The sequence below is a fragment of the Anabrus simplex genome, chromosome 2 (genome assembly GCF_040414725.1).
Source record: "Anabrus simplex isolate iqAnaSimp1 chromosome 2, ASM4041472v1, whole genome shotgun sequence".
NCBI lineage: Eukaryota > Metazoa > Arthropoda > Insecta > Orthoptera > Tettigoniidae > Anabrus > Anabrus simplex.
In genome coordinates, this window is record NC_090266.1 from 408,699,660 (window position 1) to 408,724,214 (window position 24,555).

General features: G+C 36.4%; 1 protein-coding gene across 1 annotated transcript in view; it reads right to left on the reverse strand.

Moving 5' to 3' along the window:
* Positions 1-24,555, reverse strand: part of LOC136862861 (CLIP domain-containing serine protease B4) — a 263,539-nt gene that overhangs the window by 57,138 nt on the left and 181,846 nt on the right. Inside the window, exon 3 of the mRNA XM_067139125.2 lies at positions 10,545-10,644. Coding sequence (XP_066995226.2) covers positions 10,545-10,644 — 100 coding nt within the window. The remainder of the gene's footprint in view (positions 1-10,544; positions 10,645-24,555) is intronic.

Sequence of the window (24,555 nt, forward strand, 5' to 3'; positions counted from 1 at the left end):
ATTTGATAAATTGTGCATGTTAGTTACAACTATTCCCGCTACATCATCATCATCATCATCATCATCATCATCATCATCATCATCATCATCATCATCATCATCATCATCATCATCTGTAGAATGCTCTTTCTCTGTCCTAAAGAGAATAAAATCTTTCATCGGCAATTCTCAAAGTCAGAGTCATCTCTCTGAATTAGGATGATACCTGCAGGTTAGGATCATCTTATTGAGCTGAAAGCACGTGAGGCGTTGTACAAGGACATCACTGACAAATTCTGAAAAAAGAATCTCAGGGTCCAGTTCACCTACATTTAATTAGGGTGTGTAGAACTGGAATATACTTAATACATTGTGCTACTGCATGGTTACTAGTTGCATGCCTCTGTGGGGAATCCAGGATATGCCACTGAGTGGTATTACCTTTGTCAGCCTTTGTTACTAATAAGTTGTTCTTAATGTTATCCTTGAGTTTCTTAAGTTGCATGCTGTTGACAGCATTCTGTTGTTGTTTGATGTTGAATTTTGGCCCTTAGCTCATTATGTTGGTTTCTGTTTTGTTGAAGTTTACATCTGTTAAGTTTCTGATGGCTGGATGAAATTTGTGATTACTGCCTTCATTTGGTTTGATGTGAGAAGTTTTATAGGGATTTTTAACATGTTTATGTTTGGTTTGCAAATATTTCGGTAAATTTAACTTCTTATTCAATGTGTTCTGTTTATAGATTGCAAAATTTTCTAGTTTTTCTTGGGTAAATAATTGGAAGTTGTCCCAATAATTTTGGGGCAACTCAATTGATGCTTTAAGGTGTGTTTCATAAAGTTTTGTGTTGAGGAACGGTTTCTTTCTATGAAGTAATTTGATCTCATCCCTTAACCATATCTTATTAGTCTTAATCTGTGTATTACGTGTTTGAGTGGTGCTTCTGTGTCTTATTATGTCCTTTAAGAAAATTTAGTGTTAGATTGTTCAATACATTATTCTTAAAAAAGCTATGTTTTTGATTACATTTGTTATTTTAGTCCTTAGGTTCTGATAACTGTAAGCTGTGTGTTTTGCCTGGTTGGCGGTAATATCATAGTCTATTAGCTTCATTAGCCCCGTATTGATGGTTCCAATGATCACAATTATAAAGCTGGATTTCCCACCTAATCAATACTTTTTATTTTATGTTGATGTACTTAATGCATTTTACAGTACCGGTCTCGGCCTTTATTACAAGCCATTTTCAGCTACTGAAGAACCTCAATTTTGGCAAAATAACCTAAAATGTTAAACAATAATGTTATTTGCTTTACGTCCCACTAACTACTCTTTTACGGTTTTCGGAGACGCCGAGGTGCCGGAATTTTAGTCCCGCAGGAGTTCTTTTACGTGCCAGTAAATCTACCGACACGAGGCTGACGTATTTGAGCACCTTCAAATACCACCGGACTAAGCCAGGATCGAACCTGCCAAGTTGGGGTCAGAATGTTAAACACTACTTATATCTAAGATGACTTATTTCTAAGTTTAAATTATATCTAAAAGTTTGTTTGTGAAGTGTCACTGATGTGGTCTTTATGTTTTATCAACACATCCTTAATGAATTGTACATTTCTATGTTAAAACAAGTACATATTTTGCATGTTTAAAAGATGCTAGTTTTGGTGAAATGAATTAAATGAGTTTAAATCTTCTTATAGTTGGATACTGATAGACATCAGATTGTCCTGTCAGTATGAAAGAAAGGAAAAGTGTTCTTTTCTGTTAGAGAATGTCTATAACATGTATTGTGAGCATAAATGTATTCTGACTTACTCTCTTGTTGTCTCCAGTCGATTGCTTAAATGTTTGTCGGAAGCGTGTCGTGTACTGCTTCTTGATAGCAATATAAATGGTCCGTTATTGGACATTATAAATTTTCCAGCTAACTCATTCTTGGTTGCCAGCATTTCACCCCCGTGTGCTAGGTCGGACTCGTCAGTTGGTACCTAGCACACCTACCAAGACGCATGGCTAGTGCATACCATGGAGGCTTCTTGTGCGGCGAGGGCTGGCGTTTGTGACAGTGGAGGGGAAAGGAGGTGGAGCAGAGGGTAGGGCTTGAGGAGGGGTTTGGGTAGGAGGGGACGAGTCCTGTGGAGTCTTGGTTGCGTGTTTTTTTTCTGTTTGTCAACTTTCTTTAAATAAATATTTTTTTTAAAGGAGGAATGATGACATTGAAAAGAATGTTGGTTTTGCATTATCTCGCCGAGATTAAAGTTCGGATTGGCAAATTGGCCCATGTTCATATAAAATTCCTCGAAGATATTGAGCAAAGTGCCCTTGAAAATTATGTTTAGAATTTCCATATCACCTTCAATATCAGAGAATTCATTTGGTCGTATTCAACAGCGTTTAAATGTTCATTGTAGCGGATGAAGAGACTCCTATCAGTACGTCCAATATAACTTTCATCACATTTAGTACATTTAATTCGGTATACTCCTGAATGATTGTATTGTTTTCATTGATGGATTTGGTGTTAATAGCAGCATTATTACAAGAAGTTTTGAAAGCTATTCTTAAGTTACGTCTTTTGAAAATGTTGGTTACAAGATGGACACTGGTATTGTTGAAAGTGAAAATTACATGGCAATCCTTTAATTTGTTTTCTTTAGTTAATTTTGATTTCGGCTGATGTTTTACTTTTTCAATCAATCAATCAATCATTACTGATCTGCATTTAGGCCAGTCACCCAGGTGGTAAATTCCCTATCTGCTATTTACCTAACCTTTTTCTTAAATGACTGCAAAGCAATTGGAAATTTATTGAACATCTCCCTTGGTAAGTTATTCCAATCCCTAACACCCCTTCCTATAAATGAATATTTGCCCCAATTTGTTCTCTTGAATTCCAACTTTATCTTCATACTGTGATTTTTCCTACTTTTAAAGATGCCACTTAAACTTATTCGTCTACTGATGTCATTCCACGCCATCTCTCCACTGACAGCTCCACTTATAATACCAGTATAGTTAGTCCATTACTGGCGTATCAGATGATATGATGGCCAGGCAGGCATTAATTTTTGAAAATGAGACAGTCTCTCGTAGTGCATTGGCACTGCCAGTGGCTCTAAGTAGCCTGTGCAGTGGTCTCTACGGTATGCACTAGCCATGCATCTTGGTAGGTGTGCTATTTACCATCTGATGACCCAACTTAGCACACAGGGGTAAAACGCTGGCAACCAGGAATGAGTTAGCTCCTAAATTTAATTGGGAATCAACATACATACCACTTAATTGAGCAGCTCATGTCCTTCCCCCAAGTCTTCCCAGCCCAAAGTTTGCAACAATTCTGTAAGGCTACTCTTTTGTCGGAAATCATCCAGAACAAATCAAGCTGCTTTTCTTTAGATTTTTCCAGTTCTTGAATCAAGTAATCCTGGTGAGGGTCCCATACACTGGAACCATACTCTAATTGGGGTCTTACCAGAGACTTATATGCCCTCTCCTATACATTCTTACTGCAACCCCTAAATACCCTCATAACCATGTGCGGAGATCTGTACCCTTTATTTACAATCATATTTCTGTAATTACCCCAATGAAGATCTTTTCTTACTCATATATCAACACCTAGGTACATACAATGATCCCCAAAAGGAACTTCCACCCCATCAAAGCAGTAATTAAAACTGAGAGGACTTTCCATGTTTGTGAAACTCACACCTGACTTAACCTTGTTTATCATCATACCATTGCCTGCTGTCTACCTAACAACATTATTGAGGTCATTTTGCAGTTGCTCACAATCTTGTAACTTATTTATTACTCTGTACAGAATATCATCTGTAAAAGGCCTATTCTCTGATTTCACTTCTATACACACATCATGTGTGTATATATAAGAAAACAAAGGTCCAATAAAACTTGCCTTGAGGAATTCCCCTCTTAATTATTACAGGGGTAGATAAAGCTTTGCCTACTCTATTCGCCTATTTATTGATTCTTTATTATATCAGTTTTGTTTAGCTATTTCATGGATTATATTAAGCTCTTTGTTTAGATCTTCATTAGATAGTGGGATATTAAAGGCTCTGTATATCATACTATGATAGGCTGCTTTTTATGGGCATTTGGATGGGTGGAATCTTGTTTTATTGTGTTTGATGTTTGTGTGGGTTTTCTGAATATTTTGTACGTTAAATGGTCTTCATGTCTGGTGACATATGTCTAGATAATTTAATGTGCGATCTGTTTCAATCACAATTGAGGAGTTGGATGCAATAACAGCGTAAGTAGACTTACGTTATTTTGAGAAACAGAAGCTTGAAGTTTATAAATGTTCTGAGTTAAAAGTAATATTAGGAATCAACCTGAATTTCATTTAAGGACATTTAAAAGAGCCAGGAAATGTATTTCCCAAAGAATTTTATTGATCTGTTTGCTAATAAGAAAGACAGAGTTATTTAAAATTTCATTTTATATGCTGTTATTGCATAAAGAGCAGGAATATTATAATTTGCCATACACCAGTATTGATCAGGGAGTTAGGAAAACATGATTGTCCACTATAGAGGAACAAAAGTGGCAGTTTATCCCACCTCAGTTCTCCAAAATGTCTAAACTTGCTAAAATTAAGAACAAATTCCTAAAAAGAACCAAAAATTTGTCAACTAAGGTAAAACCATTAAGTTTATTTTTTATTTAATATTCACCTTTTTTGTTCTTTTTGTGTAAAGGGTCGAGAGAATTTTGTTACAGAGCTGTCTCCAACTATGGTATTAGGCTACGGTAATTGTCGCCCCTTCCCCAACAAATAGTTGAAATGTTATAAAATTAATAACATTCTTTTCTGAACAACATTTATTCCTATTTTCATTTACAAAATTATTCTTTAAACCTAAAAGAAAAGGAACAAAAATAGATCACAAAGTATATAATTGGGATTTAGACATTGTGTCCCTTACTTGTTTGAAATACTCAAATGCATCATTGATCAAACTCAGGATGATTCATCTTCACATGCTGCATTAGCAGACGCTAGGGAATCATTACACACAGACATAACTTTCACATACCACTCAACATTTTCAGTTTTTATGTATTTCATTAGTGAAATAACATCAACCCTTTTGTCTGCTTTTACACCACACTTTCTTACATCATGTAACCTCAAATCATTAAAACTGAGAAAGCTATCATTCCTCTTTAAGAAGGTAAATGGCACATAGTTAGGAGTATAGGACTGTGACTCTGATACAACACCATTATGGTAATAAAGTCACACAAACTTCTGTATCATGAATCTGTTGCTTTTAGCAGAGGGCATTCTTAGAAACATAGGTCAAAGTGCTGATACCCAGTCTTTTATTAAATGTGACGCCACAAAACCTTCTCTTCCACTCGCTGACATCTTCTCCAACCAGAGAACTGGCGGCAGCTGAACGTGCCACTCATGAAGCATGCCTCATGCATTAACAGCGTAGCGCATGGTACCAGTTTTTGTGAGCTCCCGACCTTTAGCGGCATCCTAGCGGACTAAGACCTGGACTGGGTTGTAGTGAAGGGACCAAGAAATCTGAAAACAGTATTCATGCAATAACAGCATAAGTCTACTTACGCTGTTATTGCATCTAGCTCCTCAATTGTAAATTTTATGTGAGGGCCCAATATTTATTTGTCTCTTCTAAAACGCTGTTCCTATCTGTGAATCTTCAATCTAATACAACAAAAATGTCATCCACAAACCTGCACCAAAAGAAAATATTTCTGAGTTTGCTGACCTTTGAATGTTCGAGATGGTCTATGTAAATTTTGGCTAATATCCCCAAGGCTGGCGACCCCATGGGGAGGTCCTGTTGTTTATAGATGGTATTGTGAAATCTGAAGTAATTATTATTAAGGAAGAATTTTAACACGTTTACAAATTCTTCTATTTTTAAACATTGTATGTTATTTTACCAAAATTAAGGTTCTAAAGCAGGTGAAGATGGCCTATAACAAAGGCCAAAACCAGTAGGCCCCTACTGAAAAATGTATTAAATACATCCATATAAGGTAAAAAGTATTGATTAGGTGAGAATCCAACTTGATAATTGTTATCGTTGGAACCATCAATACGGGGCTAATGAAGCTAATAAACTATGATAGCTGTAAGTTGTTCTCTTTGTTTTACTTTCAATCTTTAATTTCCCACATTCTTATCTTTTGCCTTTATGTTTTGTTGTTAATTGTTGTGTCTCTATAGTTATTTTGTTAGTTTTTAATTTTCTTCTGCTACTTTTGTCATAAGATGATTTTCTCTCATTGTTCTTCCACTTATTCTTTTATGTTTGTATTGCGCTACTCAATTGAGGCGCTCAGGTCTAGATAATGGTAAGCCACACATTGAGCAATATTTAGATTTGTACGCATTTCGTATCTGCTAGAGGATGGCAAGCCACTGGCAGAGTGCTATTTGAAGAAACCAAGAGATGGCAGCACACGCACTGTTGTTATGTATTGCACCAAGACACAGCACGTCATTTTTGTGTTTTAGTATGGTAAGCCGCAGCAAGATGGCGTCTTGCAGAGGAAACAGTGTGAGCTGTTGTTTCGATGAAAAATGCATTTTGGAACAGAGACGGAAGCCAATTGTTTTGGGAGTGAATCCTCGTGCGATGACAGTGTTGTAGATGTGGATTATCAGCCAAATCCATGTGATATCTCATCATCATCAGAGGTAAGCATCAACAACATGTTATTATCTGGCATGCCATATTATAGCATATGACAATGTGGCTTATCATGACAATGCAGTACATGTAGTACTGTAAAATAATGCTAATATTTAATGGAAGTATGAACTATGGGACTACTTCTAAGATATTTATAAGGAGCCAAGTAACCATAAATTACTGTTGGACTAAGATGGGCATAACTAAGTGACTGCGATAGGAGTTATTGTGGCTTGCCATTATACAGCTGTTGAATTGCTGTATTGTTCAGTGCAGTTTCATAGGTTCATGCTATTCATTTTTTATTCTTTTTTCTTATGCAAGGATGAAGACTTAGCTCCCCTTGTTAGAGAGGAGCCCATCTCACCTGCTAAGAATGGAAGGCATCGATGGTGGCAGTAAACACCGGAGTTGAGTAAAAGTGCTAAACGTAAACGCCGGTGTAATCGGGTATGCACTTAAACATAGCTATTAACCAGAATTTAAAATATTAGAAAAATAATTACTTTAATTAAATAATAATAATAATTAATAGACTATTATTATTTAGGAGAGCCAGCACAGAATATCAAATTAATATTAAATTAGCAATGCGATATGTTTCATAAACACATTGTAAGATGGACATTATTTTGTTATTTTTAAGGGTGAAGAGTACACTGTTCATGGAGACTTCTGTGAAATTAATGTCAAGAAGCATGGCTGTCCTACACAGACGTCGTGGATTGCGACCTTAACACCAAAACATCGTAGGCCCATTCCTATACGGCATAATAAACTGTCTGACGTCATGGACCAGCTTCCCTACATATCTGCGGTGCATCATGGATATTATTTTTCTCTGACTCAGTACGAAACCACAGAGCAGGTTGAGGAGCCTGAACTGACGGCAGTTTCTTAGATGACGGTGAGAGTGAAGTGATTGGTGATCAGTAAAGCCAAATGTTGGCACTGAAACTTTGGTGATAGACAATGGCAAGCCACAAAATTATGTGTATTATTGTGTTTTATACTATGTACATTAGCTAAAAAGGTTCTATTTCATGTTACAATAATACCTCAATGTATATAGTAACTTATCATTCAATAAACATATCTCTTATGTCCATCACCTGATTTATGGAATTTTTTGAACCTTCATATGACTCTCCTGTAAAATTTCCTCAATGTGGCTTACCATTATCTAGCCCTGAGCGCCTCAATTGTAAATATATTTTTTCATTGTGGAACTCTAATTTGGCTTCTGACGGTTTTGGTTTCCCAAATAAATAAGTAAATAAATAACAAAAAAATTATATTTATAGTGCCTTGTGTCATGGAAGTATTCCGAGAAAATGCTACAATGACATTACGCTTCCTGGGAGCCACATCTATTGAAACCGGGCGAGTTGGCCATGGGCTGTGAGCTTACATCCAGGAGATAGTGCATTCGAACCCCACTGTCGGCAGCCCTGAAAATGGTTTTCTGTGGTTTCCTATTTTAATATATTCTTTTTGCTAGTTGCTTTACGTCGCACTGACACAGATAGGTCTTATTGCGACGATGGGACAGGAGAGGGCTATGAGTGGGAAGGAAGCGGCCATGGCCTTAATTAAGGTACAGCCCCAGCATTTGCCTGGTGTGAAAATGGGAAACCACGGAAAACCATTTTCAGGGCTGCCGACAGTGGGGTTCGAACCTACCAACTCCTGAATACTGGATACTGGCCGCACTTAAGCAACTGCAGCTATCGAGCTCAGTTGTTTCCTATTTTCACACCAGGCAAATGTTGGGGCTGTACCTTAACTAAGGCCATGACGGCTTCCTTCCCCCTCCTACCCCCTTCCCTATCCCAGCATTATCATAAGATCTGTGTCGGAGTGACATAAAGCAAGTTGTAAAAAATAAATAGGCCCCTATCTATTGAACAGAAGTTAAGAAGGCAGACAGAGGCACAAGAAAACCTAAAAATTGCTCAAAAGTGACATACATTGAAATAAATACACTTTGAAACTAAAACAATCTTCACAGAGATTAATTACCAATAAATAGCAGTGCAAAGAATGCACAAAGAGCATGGGATCTAAGAATAAACAATCTGTAGCACACTATTACCAACGATTGGGAAAATTATCTAAACCTTGTTCTGATTAATTTGCAGATCCACAGATCCATACGTCCATACGTAATGGTCCTGCTGCTCTGTTCCTGTGATCATGTGTAATACTAATCTACATCATCACCTCAATAAAGGTTCAGCAGCAACTGATGCACCATTCCTCATTGCTATTTTCATTGCCTGGCAGTGTAATTATTTGAGAGTTTAGGTCAAGTTGACCCCAGATATAACACCCTACAGTATTTGCCTGTACGGATGTTTGAAGGTCAAAATATACAAATCAGATCCCAAAATTCAAAAAATGAAAAGTCAATATCCAGCCAGATAGCATATAAAACTAGCAGACCAAGGTATAAACATATTGCTGGACAGGGAAATGGTGGAACACAAGCTTCAATACCTTAAAGAAGATGCAGGCTTTCTTTATCTCCACATATCTAACATATTTTAAGAAAACTGACAATCATTCAAACTACCAACTTTACAGTAGTTGCAGCTGTAGACAGAAGCTTTCAACTGTGCGAGGAATCAAACTCCTTGCATTAACTAGGGCAAATTTTAAATTCCTGAGCGCCAAAGTGGTCCACTGGACCGCTGGCTGAATTACCTATCAGGCCACGGCAGTTCTCAGGGACTGCTGGGTAAACTTACTGTTCCCTGGAGACCAGAGGACCACTGCTAATTGGCAATGCCTTAAGCTATGGACTGCTGTGGTCCATGCGGAAAAGTTCGGTTTGTCTGAGGAAGGAATATGAATACTGCTTGGACCACTACATGGGACTGCTGATTCCAGCGGAATGTTTTTGTGACTGGACCATGGTGGTTTCCATTCATACCTGGTAACATTTTGTTTGCCACATCAATATTTAACTTGGACCACTCATCATTTTTACAATCTCAATAGCACTAAGACCGTCAACCAAATTTACTTTCAGGCCACAGTGGTACACAGTGACTGCTAAGTAAACAATGAACTTACTGTTTCTTGGACACCAGAGGACTGCTGCTAAATGGAAATGTCCTAAGCTATGGACCACTGTGGTTCCTGAAGAAAGCATGGTATGTCTGGAATGGGAATAAGAATATTCCCCAAACCACTACTGGGATCACTGATCCCAGCGAAACATTTCTATCCATACCTGGTAACATTTTCTTTACCATTTCAAATATTCCCTTGGAATGCTCAGACACTTTTACAGTCAAAACAGCACTAAATACCTGCCATACATAGAAATGTTGCCCTACAAGAATGATCACATAAAAGAGTGCAACTCAATATGATATAGAAGAACAACAACAATAATCTTATATCAGTGCTGATGCTATCTTGCAAACAGCTGAAGCACAAATGGCCTGTAAATATCTAAATGAAAGTGTTTCCTATAAATTTGAAAATAAATCTACCTGGAACATTTTTATGTCTGAACCATGGCAGTCCCTACAAATATTGTCAGAAAAAACATACTTTTCATTTGATTTATGCATGGATATGTAAATAGGCAGTTGGTCAATGTGACTTCTTATGAAAATGTGGACATCATATACAGATACGTAAATAATTGAAATGACAATACTTGAGTCTCCAACTATTTACAAGCTGAATATAAAATACAATACCAAGATCAACAAATAGCCTAGTTCCTTGAAGCTATGACCATTACCTTAAACCTTCATACAAAGAGAAATTTAAAGCAAGCTCTTTTTCTCAGTCACTATCATCATCAAAGAAGAAAAAAATTCATATATTGAAGAAAAACTCACAGAACAAATCCATTAGGCAGGCTGGTGACACAGTGGGCTGCTGTCAATACATATCTCTCATTGACAAGGGACCCACCACAGTGAAACCCGATTTCTCCTCCTAAAGCAGTCAAACACATGTTTTGAATATGATAATTTTAACAAGATTATTTTAAAATAATGAAACTGTTCATATTAGTACATCATTACAATGATCATTGGAACATTCGGTGAGATTTTTAAGACAATTCGTTACAGAAAGCAAAAATGATTTGTTAATAAAATTCTTAGTTTCTAGTCTTAAATTTCTATTCAGAATGAATCTACTGTACCCAGAGAGCAGCCTGATTGATGGGCCTTCGAAGCAGTTCTCATTTACTTACACATAAGCGAGTTGTGATCCAAGTGCACTTTAGTACAAAGTTCCTATTACTATACAGTTAAGAAGACATATTAGATAAAGTTTCATTCTGTGATATGCTTCTCTGTGTTGACGAAGAATAAAATGTCACAGTAATATAGATGTTACGAAAATAACAGAAAATGAGGACAATGCTGTTAATGAAACAGTTGCTGTTCGTAATTATAACATTGTGGGAGGTGTAGATGTAGCAGACCAGCACAGATCCTCAATTTTCTGCTGAAATTTGAGAAAAAGTGGAGGACAATGCATCTTTTCACAACTGGAAGTAGCAATTATTGTAAAAGGTTTTCTTCTGTACAATATGAATATGCAGAAAATAGTAAGCCACGAGAACTACAAAGTCACTTTGCTGAGTCACAGATTGCTCATGCCTGGAATTGGTACGTCAGGAAGAGTTAAGATCATCGACTTCTACTGATGAACATCTAAATCAGAATCCTCCTTCCATTTATTCCAATAAGGATAGAAATACAAAGAACTGCGCTACGTGCAGTGACAGTAAAGTCAAGTCATATTCCTACACTTCAGGACTTCACCCCAGAGAACGCTTTGAAAATGACCATATAGTGGAGAAATAGAAGTGAACTCTAGTGTATTGATTTCAGTTAAACATAATATTCATATTTAATATATTTACCCTTGTAATTTGTTTAATTCTCACGACTTAGGTTTTAATAGTGTTCAGTCCTGGAATAAGTTGAAAAATATCACAAGATGGTAGGTAAAAGGCAACCTTTTCTCCTCAAATAACCTTTAAGTGCTTATTCTAGAGAAATGTGTGCTATCAGAGTGGGTTTAAATTGTGGAGGACTCAAGTTTGAACCCCGCTGTCGGCAGCCCTGAAGATGGTTTTCCATGGTTTCCTATTTTTACACCAGGCAAATGCTGGGGCTGTACCTTAATCAGGGCCACGACGGCTCCTCGCCACTCCTAGGCCTTTCCTATCCCATAGCCACCATAAGACCTGCCATGACACGACACGAACAGTCAAACTATACTACACCGGCAGCTTTGTGACGAACTCTTACTCACAATTTAGAATCCATCAGTTATAATAATAACGCACAGAAAAAAACTATCTACAACCAAAACACTCAATCACCTGAAAACACACCAAGACCTACACGTGATAAATGTAAACATAACGTCTACAGTAACACCAACAACTCCATGTCGCAAATCGCAAATAGTCCAGCCGTTATCAACAATCAACATGTGAAAATGTTGTAACAAAACTCGTTTTACGGTTGACAAAAATATAAAATGAAGTTATACTGATGAGAAAACGTTTCCTCCGAAAGTATATGCTCAAAACAAATTTTGCGATTTAAAAAATGGTCATGATTGCCCACGAAATACAATTGTTGGTAACATTGTGAATGGTGCGGTACAGCTTACCCTAGTAGCGTGGAAAAGAAATTTCGGAAAACTAAAAATACACGTTTCTTGACTTTTAATAGAGATAAAAAGTACCATATTTCACTTCTGTAACATGTTAAGTTTTTGAGATATACTGTAGAAATTCTCATTTTAAAATTTCACCCCGTTTTTAGTTCCCCTTAAATGGAGTTTCCAAAAACAGATCACCTATGTTTCTTTACATTTACAGGAGATTCCAAATACCACTTTTTACGTCTGTAACATTTTACGTTTCTCAGATATTCTGTAGATATGGTCTTTCAAAAAATTCACCCCAATTTGTCACTCCTGTTTAACTGCCATTAATTGGATTTTCCAAAAACAAAAAATACGTGTTTCTTTATTTTTAAAAGAGATCCCATATACAAATTTTCAGTTCAGTAATATCTTAAGTTTCTGAAATATAGAATATGTATCCTCCTTAAAGGCATTCAACCCATTATTCACCCTTTTACACCCCTCCTATTACGATTTTCAGAAAACAAAAACATGCGTTTTTCATTATTTTTAAAGGAGGTTCTAAAGATGAATTTTTTATCTGTAAACTTGTAATGTTTCGAGATATAGATACACTCATTTTAAAATTTTACCCCCCCCCCTTTTCACCCCCTTAGCGACGGAATATCCGAAAATCCTCTCTTAGCGAGCACATACATGTTAATATGAATGTATCCCCTAAATTTCGTTTCTTTATGTCCAGTAGTTTTGGCTCGGCGATGATGAATCAGTCAGTCAGTCAGTCAGTCAGTCAGGACAAGTTATTTTATATATATCGCCGAGCCAAAACTACTGGACATAATGAAATGAAATTTTGGGGATACATTCATATTGAGATATAGGTGCTCGCTAAGAGAGGATTTTTGAATATTCCATCGCTAAGGGGGTGAAATTTTAAAATGATTGTATCTATATCTCAAAACTTTAATACCGCAGTTTACAGATGTAAAAATTGGTGTTTAGAAACTTCATTAAAAATAAAGAAACACGTATTTTTTGTTTTCGGAAAATCCCATTAGGAGGGGTGAAAACGGGTTGAATGCCTTTCAAGAGGATACATATATCTCAGAAACTTAAGATATTACAGACCTGGAAATTGGTGTTTGGGATCTCCTTTAAAAACAAAGACACACGTAGACTACCTTTTGTTTTCGGAAAATCCTTACACTGTAATAAGGGTGGAAAAGGGTGAAAAATGTGTTGAATGCCTTTAATGAGGCTACTTTTATTTCAGAACCTGAAGATATTACAGACCTGAAAATTGGTATTTGGGATCTACTTTAAAAATAAAGAAAAAGGTATTTTTTCGTTTTTGGAAAATCCAAATATGGGGGGTGAAAAGGGGGGTGAATTTTTAAAATGAGTATCTACATCTTAAAACTTGAAAAGTTTACAGATGTAAAAATTGGTATTTGGGTGCTTGGGACCTCCTGTAAATGTAAAGAAAGATAGGTGATTTGTTTTTGGAAACTCCAATTAAGGGGAACTAAAAGGGGGTTAAATTTTAAAATGAGAATTTCTACAGTACATCTGTAACATGTTAAGTTTTTGAGAAATGAGAAATGGTATTTTATATCTCTATTAAAAATAAAGAAACGTGTATTTTTAGTTTTCGGAAATACCACTTAGGTGGAAGGCGTGGTAAAAGTGACTGAAAATGGTGTTGAATTCTTAATTAGGCTACTGATATCTCAAAAATGAAGATGTTACAGATGTGAAATTTGATATTTGGAATCTGCTTTAAAAGTAAAGAAACACGTATTCTCGGAAAATCCAATGAGGGGGGGGGGTGAAAGAATTGAAAAATTAATTGCTTTAATTGTATGAGAATACATACGTCTAATAAAAACTAACGTTGTTACAGACGTGAAAATTGGTATTTGGATATCCTTTAAAAACAAAGAAAAACGCGTTTTGGGGGGGGGGGGGGGGTGAACCATCTTGGGGGGCGGGCGTGAAAAGGAGTTGAATTCCTTTCATGAGGACACAAATCAAGAACTGAAGAAGTCAGAGTCGTAATAATTGGTATTTAGAAGAGCCTTTACTACTAAAGAAACAAGTATATTTTACCAGAAAATTCACTTAGGGAGGGGTTGGGGTGGGAAGGTGTGTGAAAGGAAGTGAAAAAAGTGAATTATTTTTATGGGGATACTTATATCTCAAAACTGAAAGTAATAGACGTGAACATTGGTGTTTGGAATCTCCTTCAAACATAAAGAAACACGCCTTCTTTTAATTTCTTTTTTTAGGGGGGGGGGGTAAATAAACTTAACGGCGGTGGGGTGTAAAAGGAGGCGAGTCCAATTGATTTTACTGTTCATAATGTACTTATAAGGAGCCTCCGTTGCTCAGGCGGCAGCGCGCGGGCCTCTCACAGCTGGGTTCCGTGGTTCAAATCCCGGTCACTCCATGTGACATTTGTGCTGGACAAAACGGAGGCGGGACAGGTTTTTCTCCGGATACTCCAGTTTCCCTGTCATCATTCATTCCGGCAACTCTGTCCAATAATTCAATCATTTGTCATTCATCGATCATTGCCCCAAAGGAGTGCTTCGGCAGCCGGCACAATTCCTATTGTCGCCCCTAGATGGGGCTTTATTCATTCTATTCCTGACCCTCTCGAATGACTGGAAACAGGCTGTAGATTTTCGATGTACTTATTCTCATCATAAACCGATCATTTTTAATCTTTCCTGGGTTCGTTTTCAACAGCCATATTTTCCTTCGGAGAACGTTCTTAGATTAAAGTAGATTCTCCTGGCATATGAATAAAATTTTAAACACATTTGAAATAAACGATAGGGATGAGATTGACCGTCAAATTTTTCACGGAAGTATGTCATTCGTATCGCCAGAAATCCCACACACTTGCCTACGCGCGACAATAGTGCTGGTCACATTGTCAACAATGAAAATGGCAGCACATGTAATTTACCGCCAAGTAGCGGTCTTGCATCTTGCTGTGGGGTCCAGAACATCTGATAATAATAATATTAATAATAATAATAATAATAATAATAATAATAATAATAATAATAATAATAGTTGTAATAATGTTCTGGACCGTCGTCAAATGTGCGGGCCGCGCTGGAAGCGGGTCCTGGACGGGTAATGACAAAGAATGCAGTCCGGCCGCGGGTTCAGTACTGCCAAGGCACCCAAGACGACACCACGCCGGATCTCCTGAAGAAATTGAACCATATTAAAAATGCTTATATAGAAAGATGGCAAAGATTTAGGGACCCAACTGACCGGGTGGAATACCTGGACCTAGCCCGGGAAGTACAAAATCGATTGCTGGAAAGAAAGACTGAAAAATGGGAGGAAACTTGCCATAATCTATTAGAAAACTAGTCAGATCGCAAATTTTGGCGGATTATATATCTAAAACAATAAACATTCAATTATAAATTTCAGTATAATACCGTCGCGAAGCACGGGTATCTTGTAGTTTATATATATAAAGATAAAAATCAGAAAACACATTCCATTTAGTTGTCAGATGGCGTATTGTTAAAAACTTATGGAAAGTTGAGCAATGGTAATGGTCGTTGGTTCTTGAAGTTAATAAATATTGATTTTCATTTATTTGCTTATAAATTTTTAAGAATTTTCATATGGCCTGGTTCCTTTTGAGATAATATTATTTGGAAATGTTGGTGCCGTAGGCTATATTGAAGTCTTTGTAGGAGTCATTAGACTATCTTTGATGTGGTAAGTGTTTGTAATGGGTTGCTGTTGGGCGTGTTGAGGTGAGCGTATTAGTTGGAAGGGAACGTTGTTGTCATTCGGTGGTTAGCCAAAGGTATGGTGAGTTCTGTAATTAAGGTGTTAATTTGAAAATTTAATGAATAACCATAATTGGAATTAAGGGGCTGAATAGTGAAAGTTCAATGAAGAGTGTTGACACTTACCCCTTCGACCACTGAGATGTTGGCTTACGTTGAGAGTTTTAGAGTAACTGGCAGTCGCCGAGATCTTACTATGCGTGTTGTATTTGTGAAGTCTTGGTGGAGGGGGTTGAGCTTGAGAAGGCGTGGCTGAGGGCCCATTCGCTGCGTGTGAAGGGGCGTGGGAGGAGGGGCGGGGGTGGTGTGCGTGTTGGATTGGTGGGCGTGTTTACTGATTTGGTGCTGAATATTTTGCAAAACTTCTTATTTATAAGGAATGGTTTTTGTAATAGAATTGAAATGTGTTCATAAAGGGGACTTTTGTTATCTATTACGTCATTTATGTCCTTGTCTTTGTTAAACTGTTGATCTAAGAAGATGTATAAATTTTCGTATTCTGTCATGAGCTTACCTTTTTCAATTCTTTTTATAATTTGTAAATCCTGATCTACTGTAGTAAATTTGTGACCGGTTTATTTCATGTGGTTACTAATCGCAGAGAAATTATTATGTTTTTGGGCGTTATAATGTTCTGCATATCTAGTTGAAAAACAGCGGCCAGTTTGACCAACATAAGAAAAATTATATATTGAGCATTTGAGTCTATATACCTGAGCTTGAATATTTAATATTGGTTGAATTGACTGAGTTTTGATTAAAGAATAAATTTCGATTTGTATTCTGCGTTGTGTAAGCGATTTTTAAGTCATGTTTTCATAAGGGATTTGTGATTTGATGGATTTTTGGGTTGGTATATGTGAATTTCGCGAATTTTGGTTCATTGGGTTTTATTGGAGAAAGGTTTGTGGTTAATTTTAGTCTGACTTTATTAATGATTTTGTTGATCATATCTACATTGAACCAAAGACTAATATTACTTATCTAGACTCATAGAGCGCGCTGATGCTAAGCGGAATATTGAACACTTTCGCGCATCGCCATGTTGCGGGCGCTTCAGCTTCGAATGCATGGCTGGCACGTGGTAATGTTTACAGACCCTTGCACGTTTTCATTTGAATCATGCCTGTTAGTGGATATGGTTTGGTATTATATGTGACAGCTGATACATTACGTTAGTTAAATTGATCAGCAATATTAGGCCTAAAGTTAGGCATTACCTGTGGAATGGGAAGATATTCACGAGCCTTCATTTGTACAGACTGCTATCAGAAGGGATCTGGTATTTCTTTTCACATGTGAGTAGAAATTGAACTGTTAAAAAATAACTTTCATTTACCATAATCGAGAACTAAACAGGTTACAGGGTGGTTGATTCAGAGAACGAATGGGCATGAAATGTAGAATATGTAGGCTTCTTTTTCTTGTTTGCCTTTTTCCAATTCATCGGGGATAATTGTTTAGAACTAAAAAGCTGTTCTGAAAAAGACTACATATGTTTCATACAAACTGTGTAGCGGTAATACAAATTTGATAAATCTGGGCCTAGAATCCGTGAGATATGATTGATACAACTTGATAAAACCTTCTAATATTAGGGCAAGGTATTGCTTCCAATTATTAATTATCTGAAAATGATTTATTAGTATCATATGTCTTAATTTCTCCAATTTTCCCACTTGCTTTCTAATAAAAGAATACAATTGTTAATACACTATTCCAGAAAAATCTGACAATATAAAGTCTAAATAAAGCTCGTTACAATCTTGTCAATCCTACTCTGCATTAAAAAACGCTAATCAAATTAACTTTTCACTATGATAATAATATTTTTTGTTTGCAAGTTCTTTACTTTCAATTTCATTTTATTTTCTTTCTGGTTTAAATCAAGGTGCTCATATTAGAGAAAAATTAGAACGCACTTTCAATTTTTTTTGTGCTCAGATAATGTTAATTCAGAATGAGTTTGTAAAAGCAGTAATATTTAAGAAGATAATATTATGAGGAGGGGTTTACATCTTACAATTATAACATTCTTACTTAAGCCTAACAGGGCGAGTTGACGGTGCGGTTAGGACCGTGCAGCTGTGAGCTTGCATCCGGGATATAGTGGGTTCGAACCCCACTGTCGGCAGCCCTGAAGATGGTTTTCCGTGGTTTCCCATTTTCACACCAGGCATACGTAATTACAATTGCTGAGCTATCTGACACTTTTAATTAAGGCTACGGGCTCTTCCTTCCCATTCCTAGGCCTTTCCTATCCCATCGTCGCCATAAGACTTATCTGTGCCGGTGCGACGTAAAGCAAATTGAGAAAATAAAACTTAAGCCTAAACCACGCAGAGAAACTCAAACTAACCCTAGACATTAATTTCATTTTAAGAAATACACAATAGAAGACTAGCATCAGTGTAACGAATGTCAGGCAGCATTTACCTAAATCCAAATCACACAAACATGATCATTTAACTTCTACTCTTCCAATTACGTTATTTCATATCCAAATCAAACCAAACCCCATGGCAAAACAGGCCGAAAGGCCATGGCCTACCAAACGACCGCTGCTCAGCTTGAAGGCCTGCAGATTACGAGATGTCACGTGGTCAGCACGGCGAATCCTCTCGGCCGTTATGTCACCGTCAGATAGCTCAGCAATTGTAATCACGTATGTTAAGTGGACCTCGAACCAGCACACAGATCCAGGTACAAATCTCTGACCTGGCCGGGGATTGAACCCGGAGCCTCCGGGTAAGAAGTAGACACGCTACCCCTACACCGCAGAGCAGGCATTTCATATTCAGAAAATGAAAAAAACATGTATCTGATTGTTTTAGAAAGATTTCTGCAGTCATGTACTTTTTAAACAATCTGTTCAGATAATTGAGTAAAATTTGCTGTAATGACTTATCTGAGAGGAATCATAAGCTAAGTACCTTTCACAGAAATATTTTATTTCACAGGTTTCCTTTTTTGTTGATACTGAAGATTATTGTTATCGGTACAGGTGTTTGTAAATATGTGTTATCCAGTCTGCTGAGAGACAGGCAATTTTTATCTCATACTATGTAATCATACTTAAGTTGTAGACTGCTTTTGTAACATGTCTTCTTATTTTCAATAAAGCTAAATTGTAGAGTCTAGGTTTCTCAAGAGACAGATTGTCACGCGATCCTCCTAGTCCTTTGAGTTTGGCCTTCTTGCCATACCCATGTTCAAACACATCAGTTACAAACATGACCCTTATATTAAAGTGAGCGACATGATCATTTTCGAGGTACCTCTAGTGTATTTTTGTAGTAGTGTACTTTTCAGTCTTCTTATTCAGTCTGCTAAAGGTTTCTTATTTTAGGTGCGCCACCTATAGGCTATCCAAAGGATTTGTGTAGATTGTTCAGTTTTTATACAGAAGTGTATTTTAATATTACCATAGTCTTGATATTATGTATATTTATTGCGTGTGTACACGGTAGTCGGTGTAGGCTGTCATTAATTTTATAAGACGAATGTTTTCATGTGTGCGAAATGTAAGTTAAAGCATGAACTCCATACGATCTCCGCGTCAAGTTGAGGAGCGCCCGCAACATGGCGGTACGCGCATGGACATGTCTTCCCCAGTCACACGCTTCTGCGCAGCCAGCGGTGTGGGGCCTTGGATTGAACCCGTTGAATCTGGCTATTTCTTTTTATGAAATCTAATTCATTTTTTAGATTATTCGGTGAAAAAGGGATTTTTAATGCTCTGTATACTAAACTGTAATAAGTGGCTTGTTTATGGGAATCTGGGTGCAAAGATTCGTTTTTTATAGTTATTGGAGTACATGAAGGCTTGCGGTAAATTTGGAAATCAAATGTGTTCATAACTCGCGTGATTTTGATGTCTAGAAAATTGATTGAATTGTTGTTTTCGTTTTCTTTTGTGAACTTTATATTATCGTCGAAATCATTTAGAAACGTTAAGATGTTATCGCTGTTGTTACATTATTTATCAACAATTGCTAATGCGTCGTCGACATACCGAAGCCATAAACTGCGTCCGTTAATGTGTTTTAACATTTTATTGTGTTCTAGATTGTCCATGTAGATGTCCGCTAAAATGCCGGAGATTGGGTCTCCTACAGCTAAGCCTTCTTGTTTATATATCTTGTTGTTGAAAGTAAAGTAATTATTGTGTAAAACAAAACTTAGTAACTTTATGAATTCGTCTATTTTAATTTTGCTTAATGCGCTGTGTTTGGAGAGGTTGTTTTTTTATTATGGTGATAGTTTCGTTGACGGGTATATTTGAGTACATATTCGTGATATCAAAGGAACATAAGACTTGATTTGCTTGTAAATTGAATTTGTTTAAAGTTTCACAAAGTTCGATAGAATTTTTGATGGGATTTGCATTGTGAAATTTAAAATGTTTTCTAAGGACTTGTGGAGGAACTGAGAAGTTTTATAAGTGGGGCTGTTTCTGCTATTGATTATTGGTCTGATGGGAATGTCCTTTTTTGTGTATTTTACGGAATGATCTTGCTGTAGGTAATTTTGGATTCATAGTGATCATTCTTTGGTAGTCTTGTTCATTTAGTAGGAATGTTGAATTTTTAAGGAGTGTTTTTGGATTGCGTTGTGTTTTTACTATGTGATCTTTATTGATTAATGTGTGGGTTTCATCGGAGAAAAACTCTTCTGTTTTTTTGATGTAGTCTTGTTTATTCATTAAAACTGTTGTATTGCCTTCATCAGCCTTTGTTATTATGACGTTGTTGTTAATTTTAGTTTACAGTTTTAGGTTTTGTTTTGAAAGGTTAGAATTATTGTTACTTATTACGTCATTAACGAGAGTAGGTATTTTCTTTTCTTATTTCGTATTTAACATAGTTTTGTTTCTCTATGGGAATCTGTTTGTTAACATTAGATTCGGTCTTGGCGATAGTGGTGATTACATCTTCGACCTTTTGTGGATTAGGCCAGTTGTATTTTATGCCTTTATTGAGGAGATTCATTTCATTATCTGAGAAAACTGTCAGATAATTTAATTGTAGTGGGAATGTTCGTCAGCGAAGGGGTAGATAACCTGGTGTTCCTGTTCTATTTGACGGCTTTGGGTTTGGCTTTTTGTAAACAAGTTAGCTTGTGGTTTAGTGTCTTGTTTTCTATCTAATATAGTGGTCAGTTTATGGCCGGTGTACCGGTACCTACGAAAAGAGCTCCATTCAAGTGGAGATGAACAGTGTGAGATGGTCAAATGCGTCTGGTATAATTGCAAATTTAGGAATTATTTTTTCTTGTACATTTGTTTAATTTCATTTCTCAGCCATATGTTGTTTACTTTATTTTGAGTGCCGTTTGACTTTTGGTATGGAATGTGTTTCCCTTGTAGTGGTTTAAGGAACTTAGCTATTAGTTCTAGTTTCAAGCAGTCCTTAAGAAATGTTATGTCCTTTGAGATTTTACAGATTTTTATTTTAAGATTCAAATACTTGTTCATTTTAACGTTTACCTGGTTGGCTTTGATATTACATGACGTGATAAAATTCATTTTTGGGTTCGTATTGAAAATATTTGCATTAAATAACACTTGTATGTTTTATTATTCATCCACCTATTCAATACAATACAATACAATTTTAAAAATTAGGACATTGCCCTTATCAAAATTGTTAACATAAAATTAATATATTATATGGTACATGTTTCACCTATCAATAGGAGGCATCATCAGCCACATTTTTCAACTTAGGATAGATCAGGTGCCTGATTGGAAATAATTTATGAATGCTGTTAAAAACCATGTTGTTTAAAATGTATTGGGGATTGTTAAACAACTATTACAATATAAAATGTAGTATGCTGTTACTTGACAATATTTGTGATAATAATGGAGTCTAAAAACATGATAATTATTTGAAGATTATGACATACTAAAAGATATTACAATAAAGATAAAAATCAGAAAACACATTCCATTTAGTTGTCAGTTGGCGTATTGTTAAAAACTTATGGAAAGTTGAGCAATGGTAATGGTCGTTGGGTCTTGAAGTTAATAAATATTGTAACCGGCCAGTTACTCAAACTCTCAACGCAAGCTAACATCTCAGCGGTCGAAGGGAACTCATACCTTTGGCTAACCACCGAATGACAACAACGTTCTTCTCCAACTAATACGCTCACCTCAACACGCCCAACAGCAAAGAGCCATACCCATTACAAACTCTTACCACATCAAAGAACATGGTCTAATGACGCCTACAAAGACTTCAATATAGCCTACGGCACCAACATTTCCAACTAATATTATCTCAAAAGGAACCAGGCCATATGAAAATTCTTCAAAATTTATAAGCAAATAAATGAAAATCAACATTTATTAACTTCAAGAACCAACGACCATTACCATTGCTCAACTTTCCAGAAGTTTTTAACAATACGCCATCTGACAACTAAATGGAACGTGTTTTCTGATTTTTATCTTTGTTGTAATGTCTTAATATGTCGTAATCCTCAAACAATTATCATGTTTTTAGACTCAAATATTATCACAAATATTGTCAAGTAACAGTATACTACATTTTATATTGTAATAGTTGTTTAACAATCCCCAATAAATTTTAAACGACATGGTTTTTAACAGCATTCATAAATTATTTCCAATCAGGCACCTGATCTATCCTAAGTAGAAAAATGTGGCTGATGCCTACTATTGATAGGCGAAACATGTACCATATCATATATTAATTTTATGTTAACAATTTTGATAAGGACAATGTCCTAATTTTTAAAATTGTATTTTATTGAATAGGTGGATGAATAATAAAACATACGAGTGTTATTTAATACAAATATTTTCAGTACGGACCCAAAAATGAATTTTATCGCATGTAATAAGTGGTATGTTTGGAGCTGTCGTGGAGAGATGGCGTCGGAGGACATCAGTAGACGAATACGTTTGAGTGGTGTCTTTAGAAGTAGGAAAGATCACAATATGAAGATAAAGTTGGAATTCAAGAGCACAGATTGGGGCAAATATTCGTTTATAGGAAGGGGAGTTAGAGATTGAAATAACTTACCAAGGGAAATGTTCAATAATTTTCCAATTTATTTGTGATCATTTTAGAAAAGGCTAGGAAAACAACAGATAGGGAATCTGCCACCTGGACGAATGCCCTAAATGCAGATCAGAATTGAATGATTGATTATCACGAACTAGTGTTATCCCTAATATTTCATCCCTTTCATCGGTAAACCATTTATGTGAGCAATATGTTTCCTTCACCAGAATAAACACACACACCCCTCCCATTTTATCTCTTCAGTCTCTACGATAGACTGTATACCCTTCTGGAAATACTTCTTTATTACCCACCCGTTTTCTTAACCATAATTCCACTCCTATCACCACATCAATCTCATATGATCCATCAATGCACAAAAATTTTAATTACTTGTTTACTACACATTGGCAGTTTAGCAAGAGCAATCTCAGACCCCCTTCCTAAAACCTGAATGTTGCAATTGGGTAAGTTGAAATTCCTTACTTTGCTGAGTTTCATTTTCTAGTTGACTAAGCCAGCTTGAAGTATAGCTGGCTCTTTCTACTAGTTTTCCTGGTAGGTATTATAACTCAAGGGAGTTGCCTTTTTTTTTACAGTACACACGGTACTGTATCTTTTGATTAATAAAATCGAGAACAATATTTACAATCATTTGTTTATCTGAATTGTTTAGATGAAGGTCATGTTTTTTGTAACAGTGTTTATCGAACCTGTTGCATTCAATTACCCAAGTATTACGAAAATGTTTACAAATTTTAACCATATCTGCATTAACTTTGTCCACTTCGATATTCACACACGAGTCTCTATCCAAATCATGCCTGTGGGGCACATTCACTACAAATGCATTAATGCGAGTCAGCTTACCTAGTGTACATTTAAGTTCAGAACTGACATTCTTGGGGTCATTGTGAGCTACGTCGTTCGTCCCACTGCTGATCACTACTGCATCACGACTTCCGAGATTTCTTGCTTCCTGCTCAGTGTTTTCCAGTACCGTCTTGATTGGGGCCCCAGGATAGATGACTGCTGATGCTACAATATCTTCATTGTTCATTTCCTTCGCAATTCCTTTTGCTTGGCTATTAGCAAATACAAGAATGTGCGACACTTTCGCCGATGCACTGTGTGGGATTTTGTCCTAACTTTGCAAGGTCTTGTAACGGAGTTAGTGCTATCAATCTGGCTGTTTCCTCTACGGTTAAGTCCTTGCATATCAAATACTTCCCTCAGAGTTGAAAATCTATTTTTTGTATCAATTACTAAGTTTTCTTTGTCTAACTGTACACTTTTCCTCCTAGAATCCGAAACAACATGACACCACGCGCTTGAATATTCATGGAGTCATTGGTGTTTACCTTTTC